We start from the raw sequence: 13,376 nt of genomic DNA, 5'->3' as shown, positions 1-13,376 counted from the left end.
TTTTCATCCTGATTTCACAAAACGATGCAGATAGCAGCCTCAACTTTCATTTAGCTGCTATATTTACATGTGATTTCAACATTAGTACAGGCCGTCATATCTGCATCTATTAAATGTGAAAATGTTTGATAGGAAGATTTGTGGTGTGAAACAACATGAAGACGCTGAACAAGTTTCGGTTTAGTTTTATTGAAGCCACACAGTCAGTTCATTTCTGCTCCGATACTGCTGCTGCACTGCAGAAACTCCCCATCTGCTGCACGTGTGTGTGTGTGTGTGTATGTGTGTATATATATATATATATATCTCTATATGTGTCTGTGTGTGTGGTTTCAACATATCTTTGGCAACGCTTCAAAGACTTCATGACTCATCTCAGGTCACGTAGCCCTGCGGCATCGAATAAGTTAAAAAAAACGACAAAACTAAATACAGTTAAAAAGCAATAAATTACAACAGAGCTGCTGTACAGCTTGTAAAACAGATGGACAGCAGGTTAAACATGTTAAACCAGCACATGTTGGGATGACAGAGGGGTAAAATCACAGGATAACAGTATGTACAGGATGATCTGCAGGCTTGGCTGTGCTCCGGTAGGTACGCACCAATACTGACAAAGGTATTCGCTCATCACACACACACACACACACACACACACACACAGTTTCCAGTTACATAGTGATGAAATAGGCTCTCTCTCAAACACACTCTGCAACCAACCTAGGTCTCTTACCCCCTCTAGTGGTGGAACAGTCAAAGGCAACACAGCTTCCTTTGAGCATCTGTGCACACACACACACACACACACACACACACACACACACACACACACACACACACACATTCATTCCCTAACCACTAATCCCAACTCTAATCAAAAAGAAAGATTTGAATGCAAAAATACATCTTTGGATCCTCTTCCACTGCTAGATCTCATCGATCTGTGATGCTCAACACATTCCAGGAGTTGTTTTGTGATGAAGTGTACTTTTTTTGGTGAAGCCACTTTCCCTCAGCCTGCCTCGTCTACTTTTCCTACGTTTCCCAGAATGCCTTTCGACAACCCTCAGAGAACGGGGTTATGGCTTGCAGCTGTGGGTTTTAACTGTAGGTGTGGAGAGCGAAAGGGGAGTGAGAGCTTTTCCAGTCAAGAAAAAGTGAGAGTCGCCCTTTACTCAAAACTAAATGTGGCTGCATTGCATTCTGGTCTCTCTCCTGCTCCTGTGGGTGGAGAAACTGGTCTCTCTCCTCTTCTACGATGGATTTCTCCCTGTATGATTGTTGAACGTCTCTCGGTGCAAAAATGGCGGCTCTAGAAAGAAGCCCTCGCTCTTTGATTCTGAGGGACTGACACCAAAACCTGACGTTTACCGCTGATGTTTTACATCCTGAAACATTTTCTCATATCAAACTCCACTGTAGCTGCTGGAAACATCTGGAGGTGACGTGACAAACTACTAAAAAGGAGCCAGGAATGCAAGATACATCAGCAATAGTTGTTTTTAACAGTGTTAAAGTGTTTTAGGGTGGATTTCTCCTTTAAACCTAAACTCAAATTTGTCTCTTGTAGAAGAAGACTGACCAAAATGTCCTACTTCATCGTCCTATCCTTGAGGACATTTGGTATTCACAGGGATAGAAGTACCATGGTGTGCTCTCTCTCTCTCTCACACACACACACACACACACACACACACACACACACACACACACCTCTCCATCCCTCCTGCTGCTCTGCTCTGTCCTGACATTCAGAGCGATGAGAGCAGCTCGGCTCCAGCTGAGCGGCTCTGTATCACAGTCTCTGCTTTACATCCTCTACAGCTGAAACAGCAGAATCCAGTAGGAAAGGACTCAATTATACCGAGAACATGCTGCGGTGACAACAGAGGCCGGGCGCGCAATGTCACTGCCAGCCGCCACGAGGGACACGCCGCCATGTTGGAAGAGCGACGACAAAAAAGGGGAGATAATGTAATGTCGTCTCTTCCTCCCTAAGAAAACAAAGTCTAAAAAACTACAATGGCTTTTGTCTTTTGAGGTGATAGGATGTTCGAATTATATGAGAAACGCTGGGAAATGATCATTATTTTGACACTTTTAGCACTTCAATAGATCTTGTGACCACAGAGTAAAAAAATGGTACAATAAGAAAAAAGCTCTAGTGTAAAAACTAGAATGAGATGAATGAAATAAATGGTACATTCAAGTTCAGAACAAGTCAAATAAGAAAAATATGTGGTGTAGGTGTGCCTACTTCGGGTATTTCTGGTTGAAAAAAGTCAATTTTTACATTTTTGGGGCATTTTTGGAAAAGCTTTGACTAACAAAAGAGGTATGAAAGATGGGAGTTATTACAGATTTATAATTTAGTATGCATAGCCATCTACACTGACACCAAATTCCATCAAATTTGATTAAACAGAAAAAGTCTGTATTCATTTTTGACATTAAATTAAGTGACATCAGGTCTTGTGTCTGTCCTGAACACACTGACACAAATTCCTCGCATCCTTGGTCGATTTGGTGAAAAACTGTTGCATCTTGAAATTTTGAATCTAGGAGGAAGAAGTGATAACATAAAAATCTGTAACTTTTGTCTCTCTTCCAACATGGCTGCATGTCCATCATAAGCAACTGGTACAGTTGGTAACTGCTGTCCAAACGTGCCGAGACACGACTGTAGTGAGACAAGATGTTGGTAGAAAATATGATTTTCACTTCTGCTAAAGGAGATTATGTTTTTTGCCTCCGTTTGTCTGTCTGTCAGCAGGATATTTAATCAAAGTTAGAACGGATTTCCATGAAATTTGGTGGACAGATCGGCCTTGGGTCAAGGAACAAATGTTTCGATTTTGGCGTTGATCTGGATCTGAGATTTTCACCATTAGACGATTATTGATTTTTAGCTGTAACTGTGAAACTAACGGAGATAGAGACTTGATTTCAAATCCTAGCGGTATGTTTACAGGCTCAAGAAATCAATTTAACTTCAAATTTAAGTGATAGGAATGTCGTCTTTGGGTGTAATGGCAAGTTGGAGAATTTCTCAACATTCGGTGGAAGTTTGCGCTCTCTGATTGCCTTCTAGTATAGAAGCGTGTTTTAAAATTCCCAGACTGAAAAAAAATAGTTAAAACCCTTTCAGCCCAGAACCTGGAGGGGGGAAACCCGAGTCTCTTGGTCTAATGGGAGCCGAGTGAAGGAAGACACAGGAGCGGCACATCGTCTCAACAGATGCAGAGGGAAACGTACTGAAGAGTGAATTTCAATCAGCTTAAGAGCAGAGAGAGAGAGAGAGACAGAGAGAGAGAGAGAGAGAGAGAGAGAGAGAGAGAGAGAGAGAGAGAGAGAGAGAGAGAGAGAGAGAGGACTAATAGGATAACTGTCAAGCTTTGTCAAACGTCTGATTCGCTGACTATTCTTTTCCTTTTTCCTCTCCATTTTTCTTTATTTATTCCCCTCTCTCTCTCTCTCTCTCCCTTCTACTCTGTCGCTTCTCCACCTCTTCCTCTCGTCTCTTTCCCTTACCTCCGACATTTTACATTTACATTACATTACACACTCTGAGATGATGAGTTCGGGGTGTAACTGTCAGTCCCGATACAGCAGTGCGTCCGCCTCCAGGTGAGAAGAAGCAGACTCAACACACACACACACACTCTCTGACACACACACACACACACACACACACACACCTGTCAGCCATTTTCTTATCAAACAGATGCACACACACACTTTTGCTCTCTCTGCGTCTCAGCGTAGCACTCTGCACAGCATGCGCACTAACACACCGACACACACACACACTCACAGAAAGACAGTCTATCACTTTCAATTCAAGTGTTCTCCTCTCCTGCAGAGGATCATGGGATAGGAGCAGAGCGTCTTGAAACTTCAGATCCAAACTATTCTCCCATCAGTCTCTGCTGCTGAGCGGCGTTGGCCTCAAAAACTTTACAGTACTTTACTTAGAGACCGTCCTGCGGAGGCGGGGCAGCAGAAAAGACTCATTTCTCCTTATCCGGGATCAATAGTGAATCACATTGGCTATATTAACACTAACAAGGCCAATGGATTTTGGAGGTTTTAAGGCCGGTAAGCCTTCAACTGAATATAATTATAACCACTATTTCTTTGTGTGGTTTTAAAAATGTAATAACACTGGTTTGTACAAAAAGTGGGTCGAGGAAAAGTCATGGAGGGACATTTTGAAAGCTGATTTTTTTTTGTAAAATTCAAAACAGCAGTCAACTTTGGCCTTTCTACTGTTAACGCAGTGGCCATCGGTTATAACAGGGTTATTGTAGGGTTTCAATGTCTGCTTTAAGAGTGATTTTCGCATTGAAAGCTATAATAACTGATAGTCACTGTGCAGATACACGCTACTGTTTCATGACCTTGCAGAAGCGGAGGTCTCCGTGTTGTACAGTAACGTCTTTGTGGACAGAATTAGTGGCTAAAGCCTCTCAGACAGTCATTCCAAGGAGGGAGGAGGGAGAAACAGCAGCATCTATCACCATAGCGACCGTGGGTTCTCACAGCAGCAACACCAGAGAGGCTGTTCCTCAGTGTGATAATGGGCATGAGGCGCAGCAGAGTCCCATCAGCAGCTCTCAAGTGCCCATAACCCCGGTAAATAACGCTTTCAAGGGTATTACGGCTTTTTATACAACGGTTGCTAATGCATGTGTACTGACTGAAAGGTTTTCTCCAAAGCAGTGGACATAAATAAGATTTAAAAAAAAAAGGAGAAAGCAACAAACATCGCAAACTAGCTTCTTGGTTACCATGAGAATTTGCATAGCAACCAGGGAATCACAGCATGATTTTAAGGCGTTTTCAGTCAGATATCATGATTGAAACAAGCCGTTGTATAACATGAGGTTTTGCATCGGAAACCACAACAACCAATGGTCACTATTAGGATTAGACCGATATATCTGTTTGCTGATATATTGGGTCGATACTGGGCTTTCATGAAATATCAGATATTGGTGTCCACTACCGATATGATGAAGGTACAGTTATTAATTCTTCATTTTAAAAGGCAGTAATGTATCCCAGAATATCCCACTGAATAGGTGGTATGGGTCACACTGCCTTAAAGAACTACTAACACTAACAGAATTGAATTAGTCTGGGTTTCAGTGGAGAGTTTTAGTGTCCCATGAGCTGTTTCAGAGGCTTTTCCACCCTGATAAGAATAAAACTCTGGTGAAAACACTGAATACTTGTAATGTTTTGGCCTGAAAATTGAAAAATTTAAAGATATTGAATATCAGCACAAAATATCGGCGGTCGGCAGCTCCAATACGAAAATATCGGCCTTCAAAAACCCATATCGGTCAAAGCCTATTTATATTTATATATGTTGATATATGCTGCTGTTATTCTCCCTCCCTCTGTCCTTCCTCTCTCCCTCCTTCCCTTCCTTCCCTCCGTCCTTGCCTCCTAGCGGTAGGGTTGGTGGGTGCTGGGTGTCACGGGGGTCATGGGCATGATGGCCAGGTAGTTGGAGGGGACGTACCCCCTCTGCCCCCCCCGGGCCTCCACCAGGCTCCACTCGGGGTTCCCTCTCTTGTCGTGCGGCTCCAGGACCCGCACCGGGTCTCCGGCCCGCAGGGAAACCTCATGGCTGCCCCTCGCCGTGAAGTCGTACCCCGCAAATACCTGGGAGAGAGATGGGATGGTTTGAATTGTGAGTTGTATACAATATACCAGTTTTCCACATATATTCATTAGATTACATACTGTACACAAGGGTGGAAGTGAAGACTTATATTGCTCTCATTACTGTAATTGAGCTTTTTTGTGTAGCTTACTTGTACTTTTTTAGTATTTAGTGAAGTCAGTAGTTTTAATTTCAATTAACTATGTTTGGCCTGAAGTATTATAATTCCACATTTTAAAATACATCCATTTCAAAGCACAAATCTCAGAAACTGGCTAATCATAAACTGCATCTGCATGAAACCTGTGAAACCATGTGGAGGAAACGTTACGTTAACTAACATTAAATGCTCAAATATATTAACATCGCAAAAACACTGCGTTAGAAAGCTGTGGAACACTTATCGCTGGTTTAATGCACACTTGGCAATGTGTTTCCAGTCAGTAATCTTCCTCAAGCAGCACTTTTGCGATGTTAAGCTTGAATAAATTTTCTTACTTTCTGCATTACAAGTGGTTTCCCTCCTCCCATTATTTTCCTTAGTATTTTGAATTTTAGTATTTAAAATTCCAGCGGAGTAACAGTACTTTTACATGAATATTTTGATATGTTCCATTTATACTGTATATACTACTAGGTAAATTAACCGCCACCAAAGTATATTGTTGTTTTAGGTTTATTTCTGCTGCTGTGATGCACTCAGATGGTGTTCAGACCTGGGGTTTCTCCTCCATGTAGTGTACACACACACACACACACACACACACACACAGCAGTTTACAAGACATTGTTAAAATTGTGGTCCTGTTATAGCTCCAAGGGTAGAAAATGATATGAACATGACACACGACTAGATGCAGGCATGAACACACACACACACACACACACACACACACACACACACACAACTGCAAACCATTGTAACATACTCTGAAAAGGTCACGTCCACTAGTTTTGTCCTGACAAATCCCATCTCATCACGATGCTAACACACACACACACACACACACACACACACACACAGACTGACAGCCTCCTAATGAGCCCAGTTGGGTATTGACATGACAGAGAGTCCCAGCAGTGCTAATAGCTGGGTTTAGCCTGCTGCTCGCCGTCATTAACAACCTCCTCACCTCACCTCACCTCTCTGCTGCGACACTGGCTCTGCCCCGACGATCTTCACCAATTAGCATTTAATTAGCATTTTGCTGAGTAGAAACATGACAAAAAAATAAAAAAATAAAAAAAAAACGGTCATGGCTATCGGCTGAAGAGTGATTCACGTTGTTGGATCCGGGCGAACGTTAGCTGCAGCTGAGATATGGTCGAGAAGCGGCTAAACAGCACCTCTTAGTGGTAGAATATGGTCATGACAATATGGTGGAGCCACAAGTATGAGAGAGAGAGAGAGAGAGAGAGAGAGAGAGAGAGAGAGAGGGAGAGAGAGAGAGAGATGGGTGTTGCTGAAGGTAAAGGATGGAAGGGGCGAATGGCAGAGGTTAAATAAATGGTGGAGGAATGAGGGTGGAAGAAGGGGAGAGAGAGAGAGGGAGGGAGAGAGAGAGAGAGAAAGAAAGAGAGAGAGAGAGAGAGAGAGAGAGAGAGAGAAAGAGAGAGAGAGAGGGAGAGAGAGAGAGAGATGGGTGTTACTGAAGGTAAAGGATGGAAGGGGCGAGTGACAGAGGTTAAATAAATGGTGGAGGAATGAGGGTGGAAGAAGGGGAGAGAGAGAGAAAGAGGGAGAGAGAGAGAGAGAGAGAGAGAGAGAGAGAGAGAGTGAGTAATCTGTTTGCTTAAACCTGTTTGCATATTACACATCAGCATACTCCGCTACATTTTCTTTTATTTGATATATTTTACTGTATTTTCTATTATACTATACTCTCTATGGTATACTCTTCTATACTTAATATTGACATTAATCTATTAGCTATTTCACATATGAGAGAGAGAAAGAAAGAAAGAAAGAAAGAAAGAAAGAAAGAGAGAGAATGAGAGATGGGTGTTACTGAAGGTAAAGGATGGGTGACAAATAGGTTAAATGGCGGAGGAATGAGGGTGGAAGGAGAGAGAGAGAGAGAGAGAGAGAGAGAGAGAGAGAGAGAGAGAGAGAGAGTGTGTGTGTATGTGTGTGTGTGTGTGTGTGTGTGTATATGAGCAGAGTCAGGGTCATGGGTGATGGGGTGAAAAAACGCCTCTTTAAGGTCACTGGAACAATCAGTCACTTTTACAGGCATATCACACACACACACACACACACACACACACACACACACAATCTATCTCTCACACATGCTCAAGAAATGTCTCTCTACACACACATCCACTGGTTTGCACATGCATCACACACACACATCTACGCAACCCCCCTTTCTCACACACACACACCATAACACAGTAAATCTCTGTCTTCAACTCTCTCACGTACACACACCCACACACACACACATTCTATTTAACACACACAATTACAGGCCCACACACACACACACACACACACACACACACACATATAACCATCAGAAATTTATGGGCATTGACACTCCCCTCTCTCACACATGCGTTTCTAATGCAAATCAAACTCAAAGGCTGTCTCTTTCTTTCTCTCTCTCTCTCTCTCTCTCTCACACACACACACAACTCACTCTCACACACACACACTATCTCTCTCTCTCTCACACACACACACACACACTCTCTCTGTCTCTCTCTCTGTCTCTCTATCACAGCCTGGAGAGCTGCATCGCATAAATTAACTGATGAAACGAGGCTCGACCCTTAACACAGTAACCCAGCCTACAAGGTTAAACAGCTAATTATGGACCTTTCCGTTAAAACACGCACACACACATACACTATCTCTCTCTATCACATACACACACACACACACTAAGTCTCTCTCTTACATACACACATACACACACAGGCTATCTCTCTCGAACACATTCAAGAATGCCCTCTTTCACACATATACGCATATACATAAATACACTCACACACCAACAGACGCTCAAGGGCTTCCTGTCTCTCTCTCATACACTCACACACACACACTCACTCACACACACACACACACACACACACACTCACACACACACACACTCACGACCAGGCGTCTGATTGATGTGTGTGTAGCGGAAAGCTGTCACATCGATCAGTCATTCCTCAGACACACAGAGAACCTGTAACGTTTAATTTAGAAAATTAACACACACACACACACACACACACACACACACACACACACACACACACTCAGGAACCTGAACAGCATCACATCCAGTGTAACTCTGGTATATTCCTATTCAAATTAGCAAGTCTTACGTTTTTGTAAACAAGAGGCAATTAAGCTGCCTAATGTCCCGCCATAATCACCATGATATATTAAACATAACCACTTATGCTAATGAGTCACACTAATTGATGCACAATTAGCAATTATTCCTATGTCAACATACTTGTCTTCACCTAACACATGCATGGTATTAATATGAACTCCGCATCTTAAAAAGGAGTTCATTAAGGAGTTATAGTAGTTTTAAGGAAATCTGTTTTTCCTCATTAATATGTTAATTTATGCAGAATCTAATCAGGTCATCTATTCTATAGGGGGAACCTGTGGTGTAAAAATGAATTTCATATCATGTATTATTCTTAATAATGTCCTAAAAACTCAAAAACAACCTACATGATTGGATGATTTGAATGTGAATGAAGAGTGTTCAGCCTCGTGTTTTATTCAATTATTTGCCATAGTTTTGCCTTTATGCAATTTAGTGCAACTAGGCAAGAAAAATAAACAAATAAACAACAACAACAATGGTGAATATCTACATGGTTTTCTTATGAGGTATTTCGGAAAAAAACAAATTTTAACAACTCAAGAAATGAGGAAACGTACATGGAGTTTGGATACAGTTGGCCTCTGAATTGCAATTATTTTTTTGGGTCAGATTCTGTTTTGGCTGTTGGCTGGTGTTCGCTGCTGATTGAAGGTCAGAAACCTGCTGCCAAACGCAAACTCCACCCAGCCGGTCCTTCACCGCCTGACCACGCAGGAACCGTTAAACAAGTGCACCCACATTCCCCCCTGTATAACTCTGTCAGTCACCTGGAGGCAGGGCAGTCTCATGGCCGTCATTGGCTGGCTCCCCGGGGTGTAGGAGTGTCTTCTGACCCCGGCCCCGCCCTCTGGCAGGGTCAGGTGGGGCGAAGGGGGCGGGTCCTCCGTTGGCTGGTGATAGCGAATCAGCTTGGAGGACGGAGCGTAGCCTCTTCTGCCTGGATGCCACATACAGAGAGTGCAAGTGTGGTGAGTGTTGAGAGTAAGATGTAACGATATACATTTTACACCCTCGACAATAAAATTTGTACAAATATGATTATTTTTTATGATTTTCTTTTGCATCATTCAGTCAGTAACACCTTAACACACTGTAACAACATGAATTTCAATGGTTATTAAAAAAAATAGGGATCTAACCTCTTAAAGGTCAGGAATCTACCTTTTTAAAGGGCGACAAACTCACTTTTTATGTCCACTGACCACAATAGCTGATGTATCACAACATTCAGCAAAACTACTTTCCCAGTAACTAAATTTTGAGAATAGAATACAGCCTCCAACCCAGGGTTCTGGTTTGGAGGCTGCCAAAGTGGCTGGTTGAGTAGAATTTACCAACCAAAATTTGCCTGCACTTTGCTTGTTTTTGTAATACCGGTAATTAACCAACAGGCGGCTCCCATGAGCTGCACTTCAGAAAAGCTGCACTGGCACCAGAGGATTTCCTTCTGAGGAATCAGCAGCGTCTGTCTCTCCTCCTGATCACTGACAAGCGGTTTATCTCCTCTTGTCTGCCTCTCTCTTCTTTCCCTCCTGCCTCTGATATAAATCACATCGTTAACCACTGAGTTCTGGGTTCTTTCTCCCCTCATTAACATAAACCTCTGTTAAATCTGTTAACCGTCTAGGAAAGTAACCAGAGGATAACTTGTTCTTAATGTATTTCCATCAGATATAACTCATATTCATTCTAACCAGTAGGTCATCAGTTTTTACCCCCTGGATCGACCTTTTATTGTCTGTGATCCCCACTTGATGATGATGGCTACCAACTCTTCCTCTCAACTGTAAGGCGGTTATCACACAGAACGCATTTCTGAATGCGCCAGTGCCTATTTTTCCAGTTATTTTCAGTTATTGGTCTCCTCCAAACTATGCACTAGGGCTGGGCGATATGGACAAAATCAAATATCATGATATTTTTGACCTAATACCTCGATATCGATATTGCAACAATATTGTAGGGATGACTATTGGTGCTTTCACAAAATATTTACACAATGAGATTTTTGATAAATAATCATCAGTAATGTGGATATAATGACTAAGTGGGTAAAGGCAAATAATAGAACAGCTAGAACAGTCTGGTAAGTTCAGAAAATTACATCACTGTACTGTAATGCAGCCTTTAAAACCAGAAAAAGACAACACTTATGCCATATCACAATATTACGATATCCAAAATCTAAGACGATATCTAGTCTCATATCACGATATTGATATAATATCGATATATTGCCCAGCCCTACTATGCACCTTGTGTTTTGGAGGCGGAGTGTTTTGGAGGTCAACATGTCTCAACTTTAGCCACATACACACATGAAGAGATGAGTTTCACGTTTACAGTTTGTTTGGAATAAAGAATAAACAACCTATATCCAGTTCACAAAACATTTACATTTGCTACTCACTGGGTATATCTTTCCTGGGAAAAATTCTCTGCTGCACAATAAGTGAGGCGTTTTACATTTCCGTCTGTAGCAACGGCGGTTTGTTTGGAATTAACAGAAGAAGAAGAACTGGGTAGTTAGCATGAGCAGCGACAAAGAAAAGAGAAACTCAAACTGCATCAACAGAAAATCCAAGCTCCGCCCACACTGTTTGATTGACAGGTGATCTGTGGGAAGTGCAGTGCAGAAACACCACAGCAACAGAGATGGAGACCCAGCAGCCGGTTGGTTCTTACCCCCTGCGTCGACCAGCCATCGTCTCTTATCTCCCCGGCTGTCGGCCTCGCTGATGATGGCCACCAGCTCGCCCCGGGCCAGGTTCAGGTCCAGGTCCCGGCTGCCCACCACCGCGCCCGTCACCTGGTAGATCTTCCCGGAGCCGTGCGCCTGGGTCAGCTGCTTCAGACGGCGCTGAGAGGACGGGCTCAGAGGCTGGGAGCAGACAGACAGGCAGGGAGAGCGTTAGAATAGAGTAGAATAAAGTGTTTGATGGATAGAACTAGAATAAACAGAACCAATATTCAGTATTCTAAAGGCAAATCCAGCTGGTAAAATAGCAACGGTGACTGGTGAATTTTGAGGACAAAAAAGTACAAATCTCCTCATCTCATAATCCACAACTTTTTCATATAAATAACTGATACCATACAATAGGGATTCAACCTATATCCAGAGCATAAAAGCTTTTACATCTGCAGTTCTAAACACCTACGAGCGAGTACCTCTTTCCTCTGGCGCACGGGAAGTGATGCGTTTTACGTTTCCGGCAGCAGCATCAGAGGTTTGTTTGGAATAAACAGAAGAAGAAGAACTGGGCAGTTAGCATGAGCAGCGGCAGCCACCATGACACATTAACCGCTCGGAGGAAGGCAAGCTGCTAAAAAAAGCCAAAGCGAACGTCTCCGAGCCAAAACTAGAGTGAGCGGCGGCGTTGTCTTTCAAAGATGAAAAACACTCCAAGATGAGAAGCGAGGATGAGGAGCGATGAAGATGTGGCTCTTTTTCTTTTTAACTGGGAAGTTTCGCTATCGTATATTAGCTGCGGTCTACACTGAGTGTCTATAGGCAAGTCAAGGCAAGGCACGCTTTATTTATATAGCACATTTCATACACAAGGCAAATTCAATGTGCTTCACATAAAACACAAAGAAATGCACAATTTGTGTCGTAAAATGACATTAAAAAAGAAAGAAATTAAGGTAATTAAGGATAATCATAAAAAACAGAAATATTCTTTTATCATATTCCACTATACAAACAAACCTCTATACCTATACGACTTATCAATCGCCATCTTGGAACATAGGAACTGATCTTTATGTACCTAATGGGTCATATTTACAGGAAGGACACCTCTGTAAAATCTGTCCTCAGACGACCAAGCCTTTTAGTTCTTACTTGCTCTAAACCATGGGACACCAACATCGTTATATTATTAGAAGAATCTTGCACATTATCACTTTAAATGTAAAAACCATTATCACCATCCTCTCACTATATTCCTTGATGTCCAAGCTGTTGATATGGAACATGATTTATGAGAAATTATTCGACCTGTGCATCCAGTTCATGCAGTTATAAGTTATGTTATGTATGTAAGCTGCCTGGCGGGTTGAAGGAATTTGACCTAGTTTATGACATCTGACATGAAGCCAAGCAGGAAACGCAGGCAGCAGCGCCGCATGTCAGAGTGAGTGTTGGTTCAGCCTAATGATCCACACGCCTGCAGTGAAATCACCTCGCACAGGAACGATGATTATCAGGTCAATAATCACATGTCAATAGACACCGGACCACAAAACAAACACATTTTCATATCAGGAATGTTTGGGGAAATGAGGAATGCAAACTAGAGATTTTCCTCATGAGAATATGTTTGTTCATCATCTCTCTCACTCTGTTACCAAAT

At 42.4% G+C, this 13,376-nt stretch overlaps 1 protein-coding gene and 1 long non-coding RNA gene across 2 annotated transcripts in view; one reads left to right on the top strand and one right to left on the bottom strand.

The window, feature by feature from the left end:
- The first annotated feature begins 837 nt into the window (after positions 1-837).
- Positions 838-1,186, top strand: LOC139927947 (uncharacterized). The gene is made up of 2 exons (XR_011785365.2): positions 838-943; positions 1,003-1,186. It is a non-coding gene; the product is annotated as an uncharacterized LOC139927947 (long non-coding RNA).
- A 4,268-nt stretch (positions 1,187-5,454) lies between these two features.
- Positions 5,455-13,376, bottom strand: part of arhgef37 (Rho guanine nucleotide exchange factor (GEF) 37) — a 31,625-nt gene continuing 23,703 nt past the window's right edge. Inside the window, exons 12-14 of the mRNA XM_071920241.2 lie at positions 11,704-11,899; positions 9,786-9,955; positions 5,455-5,673 (exon numbers count right to left, since the gene is read on the bottom strand). Of these exons, the coding sequence (XP_071776342.2) occupies positions 5,455-5,673; positions 9,786-9,955; positions 11,704-11,899 (585 nt within the window). The remainder of the gene's footprint in view (positions 5,674-9,785; positions 9,956-11,703; positions 11,900-13,376) is intronic.

This window comes from Centroberyx gerrardi, chromosome 16 (assembly GCF_048128805.1).
Source record: "Centroberyx gerrardi isolate f3 chromosome 16, fCenGer3.hap1.cur.20231027, whole genome shotgun sequence".
Classification (NCBI taxonomy): Eukaryota; Metazoa; Chordata; class Actinopteri; order Beryciformes; family Berycidae; genus Centroberyx; species Centroberyx gerrardi.
This window is presented reverse-complemented; position numbering and strand designations above follow the sequence as displayed.